The sequence below is a fragment of the Vigna unguiculata genome, chromosome 7, assembly GCF_004118075.2.
Source record: "Vigna unguiculata cultivar IT97K-499-35 chromosome 7, ASM411807v1, whole genome shotgun sequence".
Taxonomy (NCBI): Eukaryota; Viridiplantae; Streptophyta; class Magnoliopsida; order Fabales; family Fabaceae; genus Vigna; species Vigna unguiculata.
In genome coordinates this window covers 32,080,129-32,103,641 of record NC_040285.1, presented here as the reverse complement: position 1 = coordinate 32,103,641, position 23,513 = coordinate 32,080,129, and the positions used below count along the sequence as shown (strand labels likewise).

General features: G+C 33.9%; 4 protein-coding genes across 7 annotated transcripts; 3 read left to right on the top strand and 1 right to left on the bottom strand.

The window, feature by feature from the left end:
- The first annotated feature begins 1,965 nt into the window (after positions 1 to 1,965).
- LOC114190074 (protein LYK5-like) lies at positions 1,966 to 3,811 on the top strand. The gene has a single exon (XM_028078839.1). It carries the CDS (start codon positions 2,236 to 2,238, stop codon positions 3,529 to 3,531), a length of 1,296 nt encoding a protein of 431 aa, XP_027934640.1. The 5' UTR covers positions 1,966 to 2,235; the 3' UTR covers positions 3,532 to 3,811.
- A 696-nt stretch (positions 3,812 to 4,507) lies between these two features.
- LOC114190499 lies at positions 4,508 to 6,540 on the top strand. The gene is made up of 2 exons (XM_028079411.1): positions 4,508 to 4,639; positions 5,859 to 6,540. Exons 1-2 carry the CDS (start codon positions 4,567 to 4,569, stop codon positions 6,353 to 6,355), a joined length of 570 nt encoding a protein of 189 aa, XP_027935212.1. The 5' UTR covers positions 4,508 to 4,566; the 3' UTR covers positions 6,356 to 6,540.
- A 2,144-nt stretch (positions 6,541 to 8,684) lies between these two features.
- Positions 8,685 to 15,325, top strand: LOC114191532 (ATPase ARSA1-like). The gene is made up of 12 exons (XM_028080751.1): positions 8,685 to 8,951; positions 9,588 to 9,799; positions 9,908 to 9,970; positions 10,126 to 10,236; positions 11,321 to 11,395; positions 11,493 to 11,561; positions 11,648 to 11,713; positions 13,064 to 13,138; positions 13,223 to 13,321; positions 14,285 to 14,419; positions 14,697 to 14,861; positions 14,988 to 15,325. The coding sequence occupies exons 1-11, from the start codon at positions 8,783 to 8,785 to the stop codon at positions 14,832 to 14,834; spliced, it is 1,212 nt and encodes a 403-aa protein (XP_027936552.1). The 5' UTR covers positions 8,685 to 8,782; the 3' UTR covers positions 14,835 to 14,861; positions 14,988 to 15,325.
- A 37-nt stretch (positions 15,326 to 15,362) lies between these two features.
- On the bottom strand, positions 15,363 to 22,757 carry LOC114191531 (ABC transporter G family member 28-like). Of its 4 annotated transcripts, none has more exons than XM_028080746.1 (14): positions 22,364 to 22,757; positions 21,844 to 21,920; positions 20,776 to 21,048; positions 20,347 to 20,410; positions 20,110 to 20,256; positions 19,679 to 19,713; positions 19,490 to 19,563; positions 17,886 to 18,814; positions 17,467 to 17,763; positions 16,725 to 17,216; positions 16,491 to 16,639; positions 16,117 to 16,406; positions 15,907 to 16,040; positions 15,363 to 15,772 (listed from the first exon to the last, which is right to left on the bottom strand). In XM_028080746.1, exons 1-14 carry the CDS (start codon positions 22,591 to 22,593, stop codon positions 15,616 to 15,618), a joined length of 3,348 nt encoding a protein of 1,115 aa, XP_027936547.1. In that variant the 5' UTR covers positions 22,594 to 22,757; the 3' UTR covers positions 15,363 to 15,615. The 4 variants fall into 4 exon arrangements, with proteins under 4 accessions (XP_027936547.1, XP_027936551.1, XP_027936548.1 ...); XM_028080750.1 differs by lacking the exon at positions 22,364 to 22,757 and having other exon boundaries at positions 20,776 to 20,907; positions 20,978 to 21,206; XM_028080747.1 differs by lacking the exon at positions 22,364 to 22,757 and having other exon boundaries at positions 20,776 to 21,206.
- Between the last annotated feature and the right edge of the window lie 756 nt (positions 22,758 to 23,513).

The window sequence follows — 23,513 nt, the reverse complement described above, 5'->3', positions numbered from 1 at the left end:
TTAAGAGTTGGACAGTCACTAGAGTTTCATCGTTGTCCTTTACACAAATTATGGATCACGTCATCATGTCAGTCATGCTGACCGGCATCATAATGAATTAACCAATCATCTAATCAGTACAAAAAATGCTAGTAATCAAAATGAAAAAGTAATTGGATCATGATTAGGCTAACCTTAATCACCGACCCATGTGAAAAATTATAAATACAGGTCAAATGTATAGTTGTTGAAACTTTTTCTCTCGCATTAATTCATCATTTACGACTTTCACCAATCGATCTACCATTAACTTTAGGATCAGAGCATCTTTAACAGGTGCTATCCATTGACAAACAGTACAACTGAACAACAACAAATATGTTTGTAATAGCTGACTAGATATTAATTATGGTGTTGGATTTGTTAACCAATTCCCAGAGTACCACATTTAACTACATCAAATCATATACTAAGTTACCTGAAGGGTATGACAGAACTTGGCTTATTCTTTTCAAGAATAACAAATCAAGACGAAGAGAATATAAAAGTTTGGTTGACACAGACTGGTGTGGAGATAGAGTTGATAAAATGAGTACTTTTGGCTATTTTTTCATGCAGGCACCAATTTCTTGGTGCTCGAGGAAACAGAATGTTGTGACACTATCCTTGTGTAAAGCAGAATACATTACTGCTATAAAAACAACTTGTCAGTGTTTGTGGCTTGCAACACTTAAACCTTGATTGCAAAAAAACAATTCAACTTTTGATAGAAAACAAATCTGACATTAGCATATCCAAAAATCCCGTATGTCATGGTAGAAACAAATATATAGAAACAAAGTTTATTTTTCTGAGAGATCAATTTACAAGGCCAAATTGGAGCTTGTATGTTGCTCTACAGAAGATCAAGTAGCTTTGTGTTCACAAAGCCTCTAATACAAAACATGTTTGAAAAGCTGAGAGACTTGCTAAGACTCAGACCGATTAGCATTTTGAATTAGGTGTTTTGTTGTAATCCTAAATATTCTTCAACTACAATAACGTATTATGATAATTATTCAATATTGTTTTTTTCTGTAAAAGATACACTTGTATCATTCAATTTTGGTTAATAAGAAATACTTTCTATTTCTCTATTCTCTAATTGTGAGACAGTGAATTTTGTGAAAAAAAAAAGTTTCTTATTTTAAGTAAGTTTCGAGTCCAATTTCAAAATCTAAATATATTAGAGTCCAATTTCAAAATCTAAATATATTAGAGTGATTATAATTGTCTTAAGACCCAGATTTACTATTCCGAACCTATCATAATTCTCATACTAACCTTTTAAAAATGAAGAATCTAAAAATACTCAGATTATTATGAGCAAGTTTAATTTTTTGTTTTAAGATCGTGACTCATTAACATACCACATTTCTAAACATAAGCCTTCAAAACAATCAACTTAAAATAACTTTAATTATAAATGAAATAGTAATAAGTAAAATATTTTTTCTAAACGAAGTCTATCAAACTAAAAGAAATTTATATTGCTAAATTTTATTAAACTAAATATATCATGTTGTTTGCATTTGTAACTGAAATATATCAAAATTCACAGCATTAACATATAAAATACTTGAAATTAAAAGTCACAGTTTTCTAGTAGAATCACTTGCCTAATGAAATTGGTAGATAAAGCCTATCCATCCCTACAAATAATGCATTCACTCCTTCATACTTCTTTCTAAATTTGGAAGTAATAGGGGAAGCTATAAAACGAAAGTCGGAGTTTGACTCCGGTGAAGTTTTTGGTTGCTGAGTTGAGGTAAAATAAGATAAGATTATATTCATTGTTTTATTTTTCATATCTTTTACAGAATATTTGTTAAATCATTATAAAGTGGGTTTTAGAAATGATATTCTAATACATCACCATTCACTTCACAATTTTATATTTTCAAACAAAAAAGAGAATGAAGAATAAAACAATAATATAAAGCGATGGAAAAAATTATCGATGGAATAAAAATATGAAGTGAAGGGGAAAGTGGGAGCAGCAGCCACGTGTGAGCCGAATCTACAGCTCATCAAAACATCAGGCAAAGGCAATAAAGGCGCCGCCCAATCACGAACACAACATCCTACGGAACAGACAGAAGTGTTGGAATTGGAACACAGCACTAAGCTTCTAAAACTGCGTGTACGTTATTCTCACGACCACGAAGCCGAACCTAACATCGAAGCTAAGACATGCAATGAGGTTGTTCCCCTTCGATGTGCAAATCCAGAAAGAGCACCGCCGCGACACAACCAGGAAGCAGACGAAGCACCAATTCAGATAGAAACATGACGAATTCCCCTCGTCCTCACCGGACGCAAACCCTAACATCGTCGTCGTCGAACTACGATACCTCCACCAGCGAAGTCCCCGTCACAGAATCAAGAAGCTACGTATTCGAAAACAACAACACCAATACCAATACCAACACCAATGACTTATTAGAGTGGTCAAAAACCTCTTCCATCTCAAGCCGCGCCTCTCTCTCAAGCCTCAAAGATACGCTCCCTGAAAGCCCTAACATCTACCACTTCTCAGAGATCTCCGCCGCCACCGCCAACTTCTCCGCCCCACGCCTCTCTTCCTCCTCCTGGCGCTGCCTAATCCGCCACCGCGATGTTGTTGTCTCTCGCCGCAACTTCCGCCGTCAAATCGACCTCCCGGAGCTATCCCGCCGCCTCGCCATCATCTGCCGGAGTCACCACAGCAGCCTCGTCAAGCTCCTCGGCGCCTCCGTCTCCGGCGCCGTCATCTTTCTCGTCTATGAATTTGTCCCCGGTGCCAGCCTCTCTGACTGCCTCCGCAACCGCCGGAACCCTAGCTACACCGATCTCGTCACGTGGACCTCTAGGATGCAGATCGCCTCCGACATCGCGCATGGCCTCGATTACATCCACAATTTCTCCGGTTCCGACTCCGGTTCGGGATCCGGTTCTGGTTTCGTTCATAATCACATCAAGAGTTCCAGCATTGTTATCACGGAGGATAATTTGCGCGCGAAAATCTGCCACTTCGGCTTGTCCGATCTCTGCGGCGAGGCAGTCGCCGGCGACCGTGGGGAATCAGGTGAGCGGAGGGTGAGGATCGAGGGGACGAGAGGGTATATGGCGCCGGAATTTCAGGTCAGCGGCGTAGCGACGAAGAAGACCGACGTGTACGCGTTCGGAGTGGTGGTTTTAGAGTTGCTGAGCGGGGAAGAGGCGGTGAAATTCGAATTCAACGACGACGGCAGTTATCAGAGGACGAGCGTGGTGGATACGGCGAGAGTGGCGGCTGGGGAATACGGCGGTGTAAGGAAGTGGGTGGATAGGAGGCTGAGGGATTCTTTTCCGTTGAGTGTGGCGGAGAGGATGATTCGGGTCGGATTGGACTGTGTCGGGAATGACCCGAATGAGCGACCCGACATGGGTCGGGTCTCGATTGAGGTGTCAAAGTTGTACCTGGAATCGAAGGACTGGGATCAGAAAATGGGAACCGATATTGACTTGACGGTCTCGTTGGCCCCACGGTGACGGCTTTTTGTTCTGTGGAATTTTTCTTTTCTTTTTATTTCCATTCTTTTTCACTGCACAGATTTTGATTGTAAAGAAGAAAGACATTGATGTATATAATTCACACATGTATACGATTACGAATTATGTAAAACGTTGGTGATTGAAGAAGGTACTTTTCATTGTTTGAAGAACTCAACAAATTCGGAAGGATTCTATGTTTTGTGTTTTGTTGTAGAATTTGGATTTGGATTAAAATGGCACACGTGTAATTAAGCAAACACTATCAGGAAATGTTTGACCGCATTCTTTTTTATGCGGTTCCCAAAATTTAAAAAGCTTGTGATGTGAGGATACCGTCATCAAGTTCTATGAGTTTTAATGGGATTTGATATTCTTTTTCAGTCATCATTCATAATTTGGTGGCTGTGTCATTGAGTTGACGATGTGGGATAATAATAAGACATCGTTGGTAGCTTATATTTTTTTGTAATGCTTGTATCTCATGGTTCTCATATATATATATATATATATATATATATATATATTACTCAAAGGAAAAGGTAATAAGAGGCAACTCAATGTCAAACATTTACGGATAGGAATAGAGTAAATGCAATTATTAATCGGAAGTTTCTCAAAATAAATTCAAAGCAATGACATTTGAACAACCTAAGCACTTACGATGCTACTACTTTCTGGAAAAAACTTTTTTTTTTATATTGATTACTACAACTCTAATATTGGTAAAGGCGAGGCTGTTGAAGAAAAAAAAAGGAGAAAAGGAAGATAAACGTGAATGAGGAACAAATGTGAAAACTAAAAAACAAAAAGTAGTAGTTTTCACACGTGGAGTTTATGATAACGACAGTTTGAAAAAGAGAAAGAAAATAACGTTAGTAAGGTAATTTGACGCACGAAAGAGGAGAGGGGAGAGTGAATTCAACAAGTAGGGGAGTGTAACAGTAAAGGCCTATAAGAAAAGACAGAGCCCAAAAGTCATAGAAAATAAGAAGAGCCCAAAAACGGAGAAAGTAACAGGTTTGAGCATTACCCATGGCGGCAAGGATGTTGCAGAGGCGATTCATCTCAATCTTCCCAAGACAAACCCATCACCCCATTATTCAAGGTATGTCCCCACCTTCTTTATTTTCCGATTTCTCTTCACAGTTCCGTGTCTCTGTCTGTGCGTTCTTTTAGATCCTCTTAACTCAATACTAGCATCTTCCACCCCTTTTTTATTCTTCAATTAAACCCTTTTTTTTTTTCACGTCTTAAGTCCCGGTTTTGAAGTTTTGAGGACTAAATTTAATTGACGGCAAATGGTAACAATTACTTGTTTCTGGTTTCTGGTCTGCGGAATTGTCTTCAGTAGGGACTTTCCAAACTTCTCAAATTTGAATTTTTGAGTTTATTGTATGTTTACTTTTTCCTTTCATTGTTAATTTCTTTTGGCAATTATTTTATCCGTAGAGCTTCTCATGACTGGTTCTGAAAATTGTTGCCATTATGTTTTCAGTGATTTGTTTATTTATTTATTTGTTTATCGGAACTGAACATGGATACCTAGAGGTTATAGCAATTCGCACACGTTATGCAACTAACTGAACCGACCAGACTCTTTAGTTGTTTTCAGGGATTCTTCACAGCTTTAGTTTAATACCTTGATGGTTCTGTCTTTCTTTGTCATATCTTAACATTTTTGGGTGCATTGAAATATCTTTTTCATTTTGTTTTTGTTTTACACGAAACTTAATAAAAGTATTTTACCATTAATTAAGCAATTAGGAGGCAATAAAAGACATTTACAGCAGCACAAGTATTTACTTAATCCTAAGATACATTGGGCAACCCTTTTTAACAATAAGTGTTAATATGGAAATTGAAGCATCAGATGTTGAATAACAAATAGGTTGGTCTAAATACCTGAAAATATTCTTTTATATAGGTTATTTATTTATTATTTTTTAATTAATACAAAATCATCGAATTAGCTTTCTGCTTCTTTGATGGATTTAGTTCAAAGGAATGGAATACGCAATGAAGATTTATGCTACATGAAAGATTTTAACTCTGTATCTCCTATAATGCAAAACAGTGTTTTCTGAATGACAGGAAAAAGTGGATATTGTTAATTTTTATCTGGTGTCTCCCTCTTTGTGGCAGAATATCAGTATGTTTATGCTTAATATCTGTAGTTAAAGCCATTCTTTAATCATTCAGTTAATAGCATAGTTTATGCTATAAAAGATGAAGAGCTGTCTATTTCTCTCACTTTTTTCTCTGTGCATTACCTTGTCTGTGAGCAGAAAGTTTTTAGTATTAATGTGAATGTTGTTTACTTGCAGAATCTTCTTGGTATTCTCCTACCAGTGCAATATTAAACAGATTTGGATTCCATCAAAGGGGGGTCGCTACGAATACAAATCCAATCAAACCAGTTCGTGAAGATGTAGAAAATAGTGAAGCTGACACCTTAAAACTAAGTCCAAACCCTGATAATGTTACTACATCCATTAGTGTTAATGATACCTCCTCAGTACAGTTTTCTGCCAAGTCAAGTTTGAAGACATCTTCAAGGCATGATCTGGCCATGATTTTCACCTGCAAGGTGTGTGAAACGAGATCCATCAAGACAGTTTGTCGTGAGTCATACGAGAAAGGTGTGGTGGTGGCAAGATGTGGGGGGTGTAATAATCTTCATCTGATTGCAGATCACCTTGGATGGTTTGGTGAACCAGGAAGCGTTGAGGACTTCTTGGCTTCTCGTGGAGAAGAAGTGAAAAGAGGTTCAACTGACACACTGAATCTTACGTTGGAAGATTTAGCTGGAAGAAAACCTTGAAAGGTACAATCTCACCTAGTATGTGTTCTGCAATAGGGTGTCACAGAATAGATTATAAGTGCAAGTCATTGTAATGATAGTTGATAAGAGCAATGTTAGTGAGACACTATTTTGAGCAAAATATTTTTTATTCGTCAAAATTTCTTGAAATTACTAATTTGGAGATCTCATTTCGTATAGTTTCATGATTTTTTGTTCTTTCTGATGAACATTGTGTTCTAAAGTTAAGCTTGGGGTGATGGTAAGGTGTCTTTAACTTTGGGGCATGTGGTACCGAGGAGTGTTTGACAATTCTTAATACTGGGTAAGAACCATCAAAATATGATCCATAAAGAATGAAAATATAAGCATATGAAATCTATAAAATCTACTGTTTTGATACTTGTTTGATTGGTCTACATGCAAGAAAAACTACAAAATAATCTAAAACACTGAAAATCAGTTCACACAAAGTTATATCAGTCCTTAACATGAATTTATATATCAGTTTAAATTTGAATATTTAATAATTTTAATTAAAATTAACATTTGAATAAATTGCAAATCTTTATTTGCTTTTATTAAATAAAAGTTAGTTCTATCAAATATCATTATATACAAAAATGTAACACATAATAGTAGTAATAATACTAATTTGATGTCTATACATATTTTACTGTCTCTAACAACGTAGCATCCCTTTTCACAGATTGATAACGTATCCACGATTATAGATCACATTTACAATCAAGGGATTTTAAGTTGAGGAGACAATTCAGGAGTTTATTTTAAGAAAAACGAGAATGTTGATCATCTTAATTTTCTCCTTAATTTATTTATCAGCTTTTCAAAAATAAGTTACAGAATATTTTTCATTTTTATTAATCAATTTATAAAAAACTATTTTTAAGAAAAATTTATAAACTACTACAACTGCACCCTGAACTGGTATCATATATATATATATATATATATATATATATATATATATATATATATATATATATATATATTATTTTTTTTCTATATTCTTTTATTTAATCAGTAGCATATTTTTTTAGTCATATTTTTTTTTTCATTTTTTAAATATTTTATTTATATTTTTTGTCGAAGTATTTTATTTTATTTTATTTATGGTAATATAGAACTCAGATGAAAAGTACGAGTTTCACTTCTTTTTTTCAAATTTATTTGTTTAAATTAAATTAATTTCAATTTACAGTCTTGATAAATTGAATATATCGAATCACCGCTTATATATCAAACAGTGTATAAACATTAATAATTATACTTTCATTAGAAAAAATATATATAAAATATTAATGAAAATAATATATTAGACTAAGCATACAAACATGTTAAGTTTGATTTTAAAAATATTTATAATTAGGCATGACCGAAAAATATGTGTAAAAATAGATGTTTAATGATATAGAAATCTCTAATTACACACACAGACAATAGGTAATATAAAAAACTGAGTAAAATAATATATTTTTATAACACAAAAGGTTTAAAAAATTAAATAATGAAAGAAAAATAAATAACTTATATACCATTTTTTTTTAAAAAAAATTATAGTCCTTAAAATTCTTAAACACCAATGGTGAAGATGCAATTCAGTTAATTCAACGATAAAATAAATGACTTCTCACTTTTTTTTTTGTCATTTTAATGTTTTTTTTTTCTCAATTTTCCAATTTATCCTAATTTTATAAAACATATGGAATCATATGCTTATTATACATCTATTATACCAAAACCAAAATGTTTGCAAAGCATTTCTGTGTTGAATAGTTATGGTTCAATTAATAGGTATTTATCAATGATTATATATAAAGAGTTTATATATAATTATATATAAAGAGTTTATATATAGTTATATAATTATATGTAAATATAAAATGTTTATATGTAATTATATAATTACATTTAAAGATATTTTTTATGTTTATAATTTATAATTTCAATTTTATTTTTTAAAATATAATTATTTATTAAATTTTTAAAAATTAACGTTATTTTTAAATATTTTATAATTTTTTTATCAATTTATCAATATTTATTTTTTTATTTTATTTTTAATAAATATAAATTTATTTTGATGATAATCTATTAAAATACAGGCAGCACAGAATAACGCATTATTTACAGTTAATATTTATAAAAACTTTCATTTTAAATTTATACATATTAAATATTTTTAATTTACAGCATTATTATTAATTTATTTTAATTGTTACTTAAAAGAACATGAAAAAATATAATACATGAATAGGCTAAAAGAATGATATTTGTAGGAATAGAAACTAAAATTTTTTTTTATTTTATTTAACTGTTTATTGGGAGAGAGAAAAATAAAGAAACCTCTTGCGGCGTGAGAGTGGAAGAGACAGAGATAGAGTAAACCAAACCAAAACGAAAGGCCAGACGAAGTGAGTACGAGAAATGGCATGTCGCTCTGTTATTTCATCTTCCCTTCACATGACAAACTCCATGACCGTTAAGGGTGTTCTTTCCTTCGCACCTAACCCTCCTCTGTTTCATCATCTCCCCAAAGCCGTCGCCTTTGTTTCCCTTTCTGCTTCAACTAAACCTCCCACGAAGTCATTTCAAGGTTTTCTCATTTTTTCTGTTTTATTTTTACTTTTTTGGGATTTTGTAATTCAGTTAGTTTTTCTGTTTGATGTGCTCATATATATGGAATTGTCACTTGCGTCCATTGAATGAACTTGATTTTATTTGTTGTGCCCGTGAATTGATGTTATCATTTTCGTTATTCTGGTTAAGGAGTGTGGATATTGGTATTTTTGGGGATTGGAGAAGGCAACGAGTTATTAGAAATTTAAAATTGCTGAAGAGATATAGAATGAAAAAACAGTGCAAGTGAAGGAACGAGGAGAGTGAATTTATTTTTGATGATTTTTTAGATAATCTTTTTGAGTAGGATTCTCATTTATCTTTATTTTAAATAGATAGGTTCAGTGTCATTTTATGTGACTAGTTTAGAGTTCACCATAATTTGGGTTTAACCTTGTAGTGTATGAACAATGACGCTTTTTAGCAGTCCCATTACTTATTTGCAAGTACAAATTATATTTTTGCTTTAAACTTGTGGTTGCATGATATGTTACTGCTTGCTCTAAGGTAAGATCCTCCGAAAATGATGCTTTTCTATAGCAAATTGTACTTTTGAGATACATATGGAGTGTTTAATGACATTTTTTTTGGTTTTATTGTTTTTTATTTTCAGTGAGATCGGTTGTTGGCACTACAGAAGCTGCATCAGGGTTTGATGAAATGGTTTCTGGGACTGAGAGGAAGTATTACATGCTAGGTGGTAAAGGAGGGGTTGGGAAGACAAGCTGTGCTGCTTCACTTGCTGTTAAATTTGCCAATAATGGACACCCAACTCTTGTGGTTTCCACTGATCCAGCACATTCTTTGAGTGATTCTTTTGCTCAGGTTTATTACATTTTTAACCTTATAGTTCTGATGATACTCACATGTTAGCTGCTTCAAGATCTGGTTGCCTTGCCTTGCCTAATACAAGTTTTGCAAATTGTCCACTAGGATTTGACAGGGGGAGCATTGGTGCCAGTGGAAGGACCTGACTATCCACTTTTTGCCCTCGAAGTAAGCTAACATTTGTTGTAGAATGAATTAGCTTATAGTTAGTATCCAGTTTACTTGATGGCATAATTGGTATTTTTGTGGGAATAATTGTATACCATTTATTAGATTACCACTCTCCACTTATTTAAGTTTGTAGGTCCTTACTTCGTTTGCAGATAAACCCTGAGAAATCTAGGGAAGAGTTTCGAAATGCTGCTCAAAAAAATGGTGGAACTGGGGTCAAAGATTTCATGGATGGCATGGGTCTTGGAATGATTGCAGACCAGGTAAAGATTTATTGATATGTTCTCAACATTTCTTGTTATGTGTGTATTTTCACAGTTACACTGAATTTTCACAGGGTGATGAATTTTCTTAAAGCAATTTTTTTTTATCAGAAGTCTAAACCATAATTCTGTATACTATCAACCTGCCATGATATTGACTCTAACGTGTGTCCTCTTAGAAAGCCCGATTAACCTTTAAGGACTGACTAAGTTGAACTTTAGGCACTAAAATATGAATGGAGAAAAGAACAATGTCACATACTGATAAAAGCCTTGATCAGGCTTGTAGGAATGAGTAGATTTTTCCGCTCAAGCTTCAAAGCACACAAGAATGGTCAAGGGAAAGAACCTTGCACCTGTAGAAGGTTTGGTTGGTTTCTTGGTGTGTTTGAATCAGGGTGGAGTGAGTCTCGACTCTAAGAGGTGTATGAATGTGTTAAGTTCGGTCAAGGTGTATGGAAGCTTGGTTCTTGATGGGTTCTTGGAAGAGTTTTAGAAGAAAGCTCTGGTTGTTTGTTGTTGGAAGGGTTTTAGAATCCTTAAGTTTTTTTGGTTTGATGAAGGTCCTCCTCAAGCTATTTAGCCTTGCTTCTAGACAGGACACCCCTAGAAGCTCTTGTTATGTCTTGAACTCTCTTCTTCCTTTTTTGGTTCTTAGTCATGCTTCTTGCTGTTATTCCTCCTTGTGTTGGTTCCTCTTAATCCATGATCACATCACACACACAGGATTTATAATCTAATAGCATTTTGCATCTAAATCAATCTGAACACCAATGACAGCTTCTGTTAGAATGAGTATTTAACAAACTCCACTGCTTGATTGAAGCAATGCATCATGGAGTCCCACATCACCCAAGTTTGATTTCTGCGCAACAAAGTCAGTGGAAACTAACATGCAGTATTCTGTTAAAATAATTAAAAAATATTTCCATTAAATTACTTGCCTTTTGCTGTTTAATATTTATATATTCATGTTATGCAACTAAACATTTTTTTAACTAAGAAATGCTCAAAGATAATTGGTTCTACTTCAGAATAAGCTTGCTTCTCTAAGACAGGTTCTTATGTATTTTTGTTGCAATAGTTGGGAGAGCTAAAACTGGGAGAACTTCTGGATTCACCTCCTCCTGGGCTGGATGAAGCTATTGCGATCTCCAAGGCATGCATTTTATGTGCTGTGTACATTTATTTCGTTGCTAATTATTCATGTAACTATTCCTTTTTGGTTCTACTAACAATTTAAAGCCTTTAGTCAGGTTATGCAATTTCTTGAATCACAGGAATATAGCATGTTTACTCGAATAGTATTTGACACTGCACCTACGGTAAGCAAAAAACTGATAGTTATGTATTTCAGATCACCTTTTGTATTTTAGCCTTACATTGTAGGATTGACCATGTTCCTGATCAGGGTCATACATTACGGTTGTTGTCCTTGCCCGATTTCTTGGATGCATCTATTGGCAAGATACTAAAGGTAAGACTACTGAATTTAATCCTATGAAACTCCTCCCCAATAGAATTGAGTTGATTCACTTGTTTTAGAAGCTGATATTTACAGTAATGAACTTCATAACCCTATGCAATGCGAGAACTTGTTCCAATTTTTAAATAAAATGATTATGTTCTTTATATATAATAATGTGATGCAAATTGCCCTGCCACTCAACCAGTTTTGAGTAGGTTATCTGTGAAGATGTCTTGAACACTTCTTCCCTATAATATTCTAAATTTTTTTTTTTGCATATATATATATATATATATATATATATATATATATAGACACACACATAAAATAGCTAAATAACATGAAATAATTAAATAAGATAGACTAGAAACATCCCACTAATCAATGATAATGATAAAATAAACAAATAAATAAGTATAAGAATGATAAATGTCTTTTTCCCTTTACTAAGGTATTTGGAGAATAATAAAAATTTGATACAGCTTTACTCAAATTTTATTGCTCACAATTCTCGCATAAAGTTCTCCGCTCTTTAAATTTCTGTATTTCGTTTTTTGCTTAATTGAAGGGAGGGATCATGTCCTTTTTAGGCCAATTGCACATGGTTGCTTTTGGTTGAAATTTAATTTGATTTTTGACTTGGTTTTCATTCATACTTGATTTTTTGGATCTCTCATTTGAAAGTGATAAGCTTTGAGAAGAATAAGCTCTGCTAGCTGATCACTTCTCTCTCTTTTCTTTTGTAATTTTAACTTTTGTTAATCAACTGTTTTTGTGATTTTTTTTGTTCTTATATTTATTAAATAGTTTTTTTTTATGTTCTTTTACCTATATAATACATTTTAGGAATTTTAAAAATATCTATATTACCTAATAATGTGATTAAAACATTGTATTGTATGGAAAAATATTGTGCTATAAGTTTGGAATGTTGCAATGTTTATCAGATCGTGCTTGGAAACTGTTCCAATTCTACATTTCTCCATCTTCCTCGTTTTTTCTCTTTCCTTTCCCAATTTATGTTTGTGCAAATGCATCCCAGTATTTCAAGTGTAAATTTGAATATTCTTTTCATGAAAGATTTAAATCTGATATCTTTATACCCAACATGCAATCTATCAAGGAGCAAAAAGAATAAATTGTTGAAAATTGTCTTTTGAGAGTATTCACAATTTCTCTTCTCTGCCCCCTAAGCATTATGTAATATGTCTGATTCCTTGCCAGATTTCACCAAATGTTTAGGGGAAGTAAGTGGTTGACCAAAATGATGCATCACATGATCATATTTAATCTTCCTTCTTCAAAGTGAACAGTCAGAAATAATCTTTATCATAATTGATACCAATTATTCTTCTGCAGCTAAGACAAAAGATTGCGTCTGCTACATCAGCAATTAAATCTGTGTTTGGGCAAGAAAATACCCAACAGAATGCTGTAAGATTTATTTATACCTGGGATTACTGTTGCGTTCAGTTTCATCTTAATATGCTCACACATTTGTTATACTAAATTGTGCAGGCTGACAAATTGGAGAAACTTAGGGAGAGAATGTTAAAAGTGCGCGAACTTTTTCGTGACACAGATTCAACTGAATTTGTCATTGTTACAATCCCCACGGTATGATTTATAAAATTCTTTCCACAATTGACTAATATGTGAATGACTGGTGTGTATAACGATATAATGATGAATTGATGTATACTGTTTTGTGACCAACCCTACTAAAAATATTAAAGGACTACAACTTTCAGCTATATTTGCTGTCAGGTGTGGTGTAGGGCTAGGAATTGGTAGCTAGTATGAAAAAGAATGTTACATTTTTGGGAATGCCATATTTGTCAAATTAGAAAGAACGACCCTCTCCTGTTCCAGTTTATTGTGTCTTTCAGTGAAATTATTTCCTGTGCACGTTGATTATTGCCTTTCCCTTCCACTGTCTCTGTGTGTCCACTAACATTTTCCTATTTAAATAATTGAAATCTTGAAGTAGAAGGAAGACTGGAGTGTTGGACAAAAGCTTTGGGTTTCAATTCAAAAGAATACGATTGAGGGGTATCAAAATTCTGTTAAATGTAACCAAGATAAATTGTTCGGGTTGGTTTACCTTTTGGCTCGCAGTAAAGAAGAAGATAAGTTGAAAAATGAAAGAAAGAATGTGTTGGGCATCTATACTGGATATTTTGATCTCCAATTTCCTGAGTGAAATGGAACTGGATCTATCTAATCTTATTGCAAGAACTACTTTCACTATAAGAATCAAATATTCAATTATTAAAATAAAAAATGAATCCACTATATAAGTTTGGCTTTTTATTTTTTATTTTTCTCTTTTGTGAATGTACATGTGATGGAAAATGATTGTTGAATAGTTGTGATGCTGAAGCTTCATAGTGATGCCTAACCTGATTTATTAAAAAAAAAAGTCAGTTTGGCTTTTGAACAAAATATCGTCAATTAATTGGTGTAGCCACATTTACTAGGCAAAGGTTTTCGTGGTTGTTGTAGTTTACTGAATGAATGTTAGATAGCTTTAATACTACATTTCTTAATCGTTGATATTTGTGTCTTTACTCCCCAAAGGTGATGGCAGTTAGCGAATCATCTAGATTGAGTGCTTCCCTTAAGAAGGAAAGTGTTCCTGTGAAGAGACTGGTTGTCAACCAAATTCTTCCACCGTCTCCATCTGATTGCAAGTTTTGTGCTATGAAAAGAAAGGTAATTTTAACCGTTTTCTCTTTAATTTTTGCATGGATTTCATCTGAGTGGTTAGCTACATTGTAATCCTGTTCCACTTGGTGTAGCACTGAACCATATTCAATTTGAATGATATACTCATCTGGGATAGTTCAGGGTATTCATTGAACTATCTAATGAATAACTAAGCTATTTGATAAAACCTTAAAAGAGAAAGGGAGAATACCTGTGTCTTGAACTTGCGGTTTTTTTTATTTTGAGGATGACAAATTTTTACCGTACTATGAAAACTTTTCAGGATCAGATGCGTGCTCTTGATTTAATTCAGAGTGATCCAGAACTTTCCAGCTTATTGATGATCCAAGCACCACTCGTTGATGTTGAGATAAGAGGTGTTCCGGCTCTCAAATTTCTCGGTGACATTATTTGGAAATGACTTGCACACGTATCAAGCTATGATTAGGTAATTTGCTATTTTTAAATCATTTTGTCACAGCATTTTTAGAATCAAATCATATAGTTTATGATTATTTTTGACCGAATCATATGGTTTATAATTACGCTGAAATTTGAATTTCTTCATTGTTAGGTTAAATTTAGGAATTTGCTGAAGCTGGCCGCTGGTCACATGAGATCACATCAAGGCTATTTATGTAACGAAAGCTACAAAGCAGATGAGATCGCACTAGGCACTGCCTTCCAATATTTACAAGCTAGAGTTTCGAAACATGAAAACTTTTTGGTTTTCACGTTTTTTCACGTTATAAATCATCTTGTATCTGCACTATTTTTTTAGCTTGCCCACATTTGGGTCTTTTAGGCAGCCATAGTGATTTTTATGTTTTTAATTGTTAAGAGAACGATATTCTTGATACACTCACCAAACAATATATAAGAAAAGTTCGAATGATCTTCATTATTTTCAAATATGGGTGTTTATGAAACGAACTGTAAAATTCAACAATTAATAGCAACGAAAATTAACATTACTAGAATACATAAACACAGCCAGAAGAGGTGGACATGCAACTATGACATGACTAATTGATCACATCGAACATGCATAGTTAGCCAAAAACCAATATCATCCCCAAAAAAATTATCGGACATTCTAAAAATCATGAGAATCCTAATGTAACCTCTGTTAACTCCAATTTGTACAACTCAGGTTTGTAATGTAAGAGGTAAAATTCGATGGCCTGAAGTTTGGTAGAACCTTACTTCTTTCGGAAGGTTACCATGCAGAAAAATGCTATAGCTCGACCAATTACACCCATAAAAATGAGGATGGATATGCACAAACTCCAATCATGAAGATTGTAGCCACTTTTCAAAAGTGAACCACAACGAGTTATGAGCCACACCCCCTGATACCTGTACAATGAAATTAACTGTATATTCAGCATGCGGATTCGAATGAGTGTTAACTATTAACAAGATATATTTCAAAAATTTTAGAGGATTCATCATTTGCATTAAGGATTTGTTTCTTCAAGCGGTTTATTTACCTTTCAGCATTTGCAACAACTAATGCTTGTAAAGCCCACTTAGAGTAGCATAAATTAGCTAAATCCTTCAAAATTTTACTATCGTTTGGTTGTGTTGCAACGAGAGTTAAAACCACGGGAAGAAGTACTGACCACTGCAAAAAACATAAATGTTTTAGAATAATGACGCGAGTAGTATTTAATTGGGATTAGTAAAAGTTTTATACTTACTAGCTGGGCAGCACCAGGTTCAAAAAATATGGACAGTGCATATGCTATACCAGTAACACAGTACACAAGACAAAGCAGCACAATATAATTATCTGCAAAAGTTGATCTCGGATTGGTGAAGAAATAGAACATAGAAAGGTACACCACAGGCTTGATCACTGTATTGAAATGATCTATGGTGTCTTTAGAGAGAAAATAAGCCAAGCTGCTCATGCCAGAATCACTCTCCCTCCAGTAGTGTAATTTTTCCAAGGAAAATGATCTCAAGGCCGCTATTTTGCACAAAAGAGCTGAAATTTACAACAATGGATAAGGATAAAGATGATCACGTGAATGCTAGGGAGATTATTTGCAATGATATTCATATGACTTACATACTGCAATCACCGTATAGGTGTAACCAGCAGCACCAAATGTTTGCTCACTGCCTTTTGTAAGAGATCCTAAGCAGGCTCCAGCAAGTAACAAAATAAGATAATCTATGGCTTGCATCCTAGCTTCTCGTAACCGCTGCTTCCCAACCCTGAAATAACATTAGCATGGAGTAAGAACCATAAACTAACAATTATCTGATTTAAGCAAGACATCAGGAAAATATGATGACTTACCGTATAAGAAAATACTTATATTGCTTGAAAAGGCCAGGAGTTTTTCGGTCAGATAAATCCTTGGATTTAAAAAAATTGTGTCTTATCTTCTCCCCACTGAGTTCCACATTGTTTCTCATGTCTCGCCATAATTCTCCAGCAAATGTTTTGTCTGCATGACTGGATCCATGGGGATCAATTTCACTAGCTGAATTTACACTGTGTGACATATCATATTGAACTGCATTCTGCCTCATATCAAGAGGTATTGGATATCCGTTATGAAGCATCCATCTAACTGGCAGGTCCTTGTAACTCAGTCCTGAGCTTCCACCAGGTGTTGTCAGGCCCTCCAAAATGTCAATGAAGTAATCTGGAGGATTAATCCGCTCTGGAATGTTCATCCCCAAACCTAAAAAGTATTCTTCAACTTTCTTTGCAGATCCGTGATACACAGTAAGACCACCTTTTCCCAGAAGTATAAGGTCATCAAACATCTTGTACAAAGCATAGCTGAAGCAGAAGGTTACAGCCGTTAAAAATGAAAGGGATACTAGTGTTACTGTCAACCAATCCATATTTTATATGTATTCAAGTTATGATAATAAATCTGTCTTAATTCAAGGAAAAAAACGTACAGAAGAATGAGATATGCACATCACAATGTGGTATCAAAGCCCATTAATCATGCTAAGAATGAGATAAAACTCTTGTACACTAAATGGCACTGGCAGCTGAAAAAGAAAAGAGCAGAAAACTTTACCTGGGTTGGTGAACCACCATGCAAATGTTCACTCCCTCAAGAGCTTCGCGTCTTAGTGCTCTTAGAAGCAGCTGAGAAGATGCACTGTCTAAGCCAGACGTGGGTTCATCTAAGATCAATAGTGAAGGTTCCATAACCATTTCCAATCCAACATTTACACGCTTCCTTTGACCTCCAGAGATCCCTCGCTTTTCCACGGTTCCAACCAACGAATTACGCACTGATTGAAGCCCCAAGAATTCAATAACTCTTTCGACAACCAGAACTTTTTCTGGTTTTGACAAGTCAACAGATAGCCTTTCACAAAAGTTCATTAAAATTAGGCATAAGTATAAGAAGACAAGCAAGGCTAAGACGAGAGAAATCTAATATCATTTTTAGGATATATAGCTATTAAAATGTCAAACAATGTGATGTACCTGCACTGTGCACTGAACCAGAGATTCTCTTCCACTGTTAGGTTTCCATGAACTACATCATCTTGTGGCACAAAGCCAGTAATTTTCTTAAAGGAATGGATTGATTCATTCCTTCCATTTATAAGAATTGAACCAGTGACCGAGCATCCTAATGCCTTTCCAGCTAGAGCTGAAAGAAATGTTGTCTTGCCTGCCCCTGATGGACCCATGACAGCAGTTATGCGGCCAGGTTTAATTTTCCCAGTAACATATCTCAATATATGCTTGTTTTGAGCTTTCAATGTTAGAGTCAGATCCTTGAAAGAAATTTCAATTAAAGGCCTTTTCCTTCTTTCAGTGTTTGTAGCCATTTTAATTACCCCCGAGAAGGTAAGCTTCTTGTTTTCTTGTTGCTGAGCTTTCTCTTTTTCTAGCTGAGAATATGCATACTTAAAAATTTGGCTATGAGTATGTGGTTGTTTTCCCTTTGACACATTTGCTGAGATACTTCTACCTCTAGTTTCTACTTCTGTATTAATGTTGTCTTCAATATCAGGATCATTTTCAATTTCTTGTATTATCTGCATCAGACCACTGGGTTCTTTTCCCTTTTTATTTGTTGCCACAGATGAACTTGCAACCATGCTTGAAGTTGTAGGTCGTGAATGTGACAACAACTCAACATCTGCTTCAGAATTTGCTTGTGCCAGAATTTTAACTTTTTCCAGATTTGCTGCATCCTTCTTGAAGGTGCGAGATAGTTGAGCTTGCAGCCCCATTGCACCCTTCTTAGTTGCATCTTTTGCAAATTGCCATCTTTGGCGCGCATTTGCAGTCTTCCTTGCACTTCTAGCTGCTGCTTCTCTAGATTTGGCCACTCTTCTTTCCCTAGTAGTGAGAACTTGGTCAGAACAATTGTAAATAATGAGTAGCAAAGTACTCAAAGCAGCCTGCATAAGCAGTTAAAGAGTGTTAACTTCCACATGGTCTCTGTGTGTGCACATGTTTCTATTTACGTTTCTCAACATGACATTGTACTAAGAATTGACCATGAACTAAAATACGACTTCGACTTTTCAGTGATGTAGATCAAAGGAAAGGAAGAAATCTATGAAGAGAGACTGAAAGATGGATATAAAGAGAACAGGTAAAAAGTTTAGTTCTAAACTCAAATGTTTAGTTCTCGGGAAATTGAAGTCAAGGAAAATTTTCAGTTCTCAACTCAAATGTTTATTTCTCTACAAATCAAATTACTTAGCTATTCTCCAGTTAAATTTGGAAAAACAAATACTAAATTTCTTAAAGTGCTAAATAACTCCCAATTTATTAAAGTGCACTAATATTAAAACCAAAATTACAAAATTACCATAACAATTAAATTCCAACCAATTCAACTATATTCATTGTTGTGTAGTTCTCTAAAAATCAAAGTACTAAGCCATCCCTCCAGTTAAATTTAGAAAAACAAAATGCTAAGTTGCTTAAAGTACTAATAACTCCCAATTTATTAAAGTACACTAATATTAAAACCCAAATTATTAAATTCCCATAACAATTAAATTCCAACCAATGCAACTATATATCATTATTTCAATTCCATATATTTGGGTTCAGAAATAACTTACAATGAGCATAATTCCATATGCACGCATATTTTGGGTTGCTGTGTTTGAATTACATGAACTCAACTTGAAGCATCCTACAAGATAATCAGTAAATGGTCATATGTACTCTGCATATATACAGTCAGAAATTGATCAGTAAATATGAAACTTGAATGATGCTGCAAGAATTCACACTTCATAGTATCTTACTTTTCTCGGATGTGGAACCCATCCTGCAGTAATGTCTGAAATTTCAAGGGAAAATGTTAACGAACTTCCCAACAATGAAACAGTCTAACAAGTATACCAAGAAATTAACTAAATTGGTCCTGTCTAGTCAAGATAAGCAAAAGCTTAACGTATTCCATTGCAACTATGCAAGATCACTATTAAAAAGCTTTAACCACTTCTTTTTACTTTTTGGAATAGTTATAAATCCTCTTAATAATATTTCCAATTATCAAATGAAGACAGCATTAGATGCTTTCCATGCTGCCAAGATGTAAAATGCATATTTGTTCATTTAATACAGTATTTTATTAAATATGAGGAGAATGCTTCAAGAGGATATATCAAAACTGTTCCTTCTAGAACCCAAATTTGATAGAGTATAGTCATAAAGTTTTGGAGCAAAATAATACCCACTACTGCAAGAAATTATTTTTGTGGTTGTTGGACAATACGATCCAGCTGAGCAAAATATGTCACTACTGCTACTAACGTCAGCCCAAACATTTGCTCCACCACAGGTATGGTTTGGCTGCATTGGAGGCAGCTGATAAAGATATCTGCAGAAATATATTTCTTCATTAATTTCATAACAGAAAGCAACAAATCAATGAAAAATATCAAATCTTTGATCCAGAATGAGAACTCACGGTTCACATACGCCAGTTGTTTTATTGAGTTTAGCAAGAGGGCAATAGGAACCTAGAGGGCATGCTTCAAGAACAATGTTGCATAGGCCGAAAAAGACATAATACAAGCATCAGAGACAGTTTTTAAGATACATACATCGACAACGGCTAGTTTTATTATAATTGATGTCAATATGCTATAATAATATTGGCTTTTCATTGCAGAAGTTACACATGAAGCACACTCACTAGTACAAGATATATTTCCAAATATAAGAATTACACAGAACAAATATAAATCTTTGAATAAATTCTTTGTTAAATCTTTACAGTTAAAAAGTGCCAAACAGCATGTAGATGCTTAAAAGATGAATTAAAAGTTGCTAAAAAAGCTATTTGCAGTCATCTTGGTAAAAATACAAATTAAAGATTCTCAGTCAGTGTACTTACGTATCATGCATGTGATACCATGAGGACAAAAAAAGCCTTCACAACATGGTTGACAGTTTGAAGTTCTTGCAGGTATCTCCTTGGAATTTTTAAGATCAACCTTGTGGCTTGAGAGATCACTACAGGCCCATCCTGGCTCACAACCAGAGACCCACGAGGTTAAATTGCAGTTCTTGTTAGGCTTTAAATAATTGGCACTTACAGATTTCCCCAATAAACTATCCAAGAAAAACTTCACTTCTGCCGCTGTGCACAAACGTTTTGCAATATCTCCTGTTACATCATCAGAGTCCAAAACATAAGAAGAAGAGTTGTCTCATGACACAAACAGATTTCTTGTATTCAAAGAAAAGTAAAATGATGTTCCTTCCCTCATCCAGTCACCTCTGTCGTAGCAAGAAACACTTTCTTTTCCCCAGACCCCACTTTTACTATTACAGGATGAAATGAAAAACAGTGATCTAAGTTATAGAATACAAACAAGACACAATTATAAAAGATGGCTAGTAGAAAATAATGAGGACCTTCTGTTAACAGTGAACAATATAGTCAAAGCATAACTCATGAACTCCATGTTTGTCTATAAAGAATTCAGAGAAGAGAAATTCTGAAATCTGTAAAATGTATTGTAATGTTGAATATAGAGTTACAGCACTCAAGTATATATACAACCTGATAGCTTGATTTATAAGCTAGTCAGTTAAGATTTAACTGTTTTATAACAGACTCCAACTGTCCCAATAGAATAACAGCTGGCTAACTAACTATTAGTTTTAACATACTATTTAATAAAGTGAATATGATACTAAAAAAATCCTAACATTAAACAGTTTTGTACTAACTATAATTTATCCCTCTCAAAGTTACATCCATGAGTTATAACCCATATATCTATAATATTCATCCTCACAGACCAATCAAGTTCTACAAATTTCTGTTTCCTTGGATCTATGAACTTGCCCAATCAGATTTTCTAGCTAAATCATGAACATGTTGGTTGGCTGCTGAGAAACATAAGGTAACTGTAAGAAATGATTAAGAGAAAAGAAAAAAAGGTATATTTTTAACCTCTAGTCTTCTTAATGCAAGATGCCAAGAAGTCCAGATCGGTTGAAAAATTAAATGCTTGATTCCAATCAGCATCCCTGAAAAAAGTAAAATCCCGTTTCACAATCAAATTTAAATGTATCTTATAAGACAATTCAACTTCTTCTTTTCTTTTAAATTTTACATGGAACTAAATCTGGGAGCCACAACCCGTAGAATAATTTCACATGATTAGCTTCAACATCAACTGCATTTCTCACTAAAATGTCCATCATATCAAATGAACGCAATGAAACGATTCTTTTGAGTGTTCCTCTAGCAAACCAAGTGATACACATAAAAAATACAACACTGATTCTAACCATCACAACAATGCTAGCAATCACTGTGACAACACAAACTGATCTATCCGTTCATCCTGGTAATAAAACTGTCTATTGTCTATCCATCCACGCCAGCACACCAGGTTGCAAAAATAACCACATAGATGGAAAAAATGGTATATAGTATAATAAAAAATTATTAAAAGCGAGAAACTCACGGATCTTTGACACAGAAAGTGGACTCTCTGCTAATTTCCTGGCTGATGATTGATGTCAAATTGGATATTTGACTATACACAAGCTGAGTGACGAGGGGAAGAACAGCAGGGCTATCAATTTGGTCATAGTCATTCATTTGTTGGCACTGCAACTGCGTCATCCAGAGGAACAAGCTGAAAAGCACAATGGGCACCCACAAAGGCTTTGAGTTGGTGCTCCACCTACACATTTTGGAGTGACCCCAAAGGTTGAAAATGAATAGAACAGAGCCTATTGGCACTCTACAGCAAAAGGGTTTTGAGCTTCTGCTTCAAGGAATGCCATGCCATGATGGGAACATAGCAATAGAAAAGAGAGATTGAGAAAGAAGTGATTTTGTAGTGGTGGGTCCCGCCAAAGGGACAGTCGTGACACCACGTTCGAACGAGGTTTTGTATAAATCTGTTTAATACATTGAGAAGACAAGTATTATAGTATTATAGTGTACAAAAAAGAAAGACATTCCGTTAATTTAGCCTCGAGTTTTGGTTAAAATGTCAGATTTTCAATTCAGAAAGGAATCTACTCTTTCAGGATCTCAATTTCTACTTACTTATAAGCGACCCAGTAAGACTAAACATGTTTAAAATCAAATGAAGTTATTTGTATAAACAAAACCATAAGAAAATCATATTTACAGAAATTATATTAAAATAAGAATTATTTTTATGGGTTAACTATATAACGAAATTGGAATTTGTTTTTCTCTTAAGATTCATAAAAAATCCGCTTTTTATATAATAGTAATGCATGAAATTTGTTCTTGGGACAACATTAACTTTTAGGTGAAGTGTCTAATGATTATATGTCATACTGACTGGACTGACATGTTAGAACATGTCACAGTCAAGTGGTGTGATTGACACATATAATTTTAAAAAAGAAATTCTTCTTTTTTATTTATTCATACATATATTCTTTTTTGTATTTTTACTCTGAATGACGTATTTCATGTATTTAAAATAAATAAAAAAGTTATAATATCAATTTTAAATTAATTAAATTTAATGAAATAAAATATATTTAACTAAGTTTTAAGTAAAATTTAGGTATTTTTAATTAAATATTCATAGTTTTCAATTAAGTATTTACTATTTAATTTTTTTTCAT

Coding starts and splice junctions, on each gene's coding strand:
- LOC114190074 (XM_028078839.1), top strand. CDS start 2,236: ATGTGCAAATCCAGAAAGAGCACCGCCGCGACACAACCAGGAAGCAGA.
- LOC114190499 (XM_028079411.1), top strand. CDS start 4,567: ATGGCGGCAAGGATGTTGCAGAGGCGATTCATCTCAATCTTCCCAAGA. Junction 4,640..5,858: donor CCATCACCCCATTATTCAAG/GTATGTCCCCAC, acceptor GTTTACTTGCAG/AATCTTCTTGGTATTCTCCT.
- LOC114191532 (XM_028080751.1), top strand. CDS start 8,783: ATGGCATGTCGCTCTGTTATTTCATCTTCCCTTCACATGACAAACTCC. Junction 8,952..9,587: donor TCCCACGAAGTCATTTCAAG/GTTTTCTCATTT, acceptor TTTTATTTTCAG/TGAGATCGGTTGTTGGCACT. Junction 11,562..11,647: donor TATTTGACACTGCACCTACG/GTAAGCAAAAAA, acceptor GTTCCTGATCAG/GGTCATACATTACGGTTGTT.
- LOC114191531 (XM_028080746.1), bottom strand. CDS start 22,593: ATGTGTAGGTGGAGCACCAACTCAAAGCCTTTGTGGGTGCCCATTGTG. Junction 20,411..20,775: donor TGGTATCACATGCATGATAC/GTAAGTACACTG, acceptor TTGTTCTTGAAG/CATGCCCTCTAGGTTCCTAT. Junction 19,714..20,109: donor ATAATTTCTTGCAGTAGTGG/GTATTATTTTGC, acceptor TTGAAATTTCAG/ACATTACTGCAGGATGGGTT.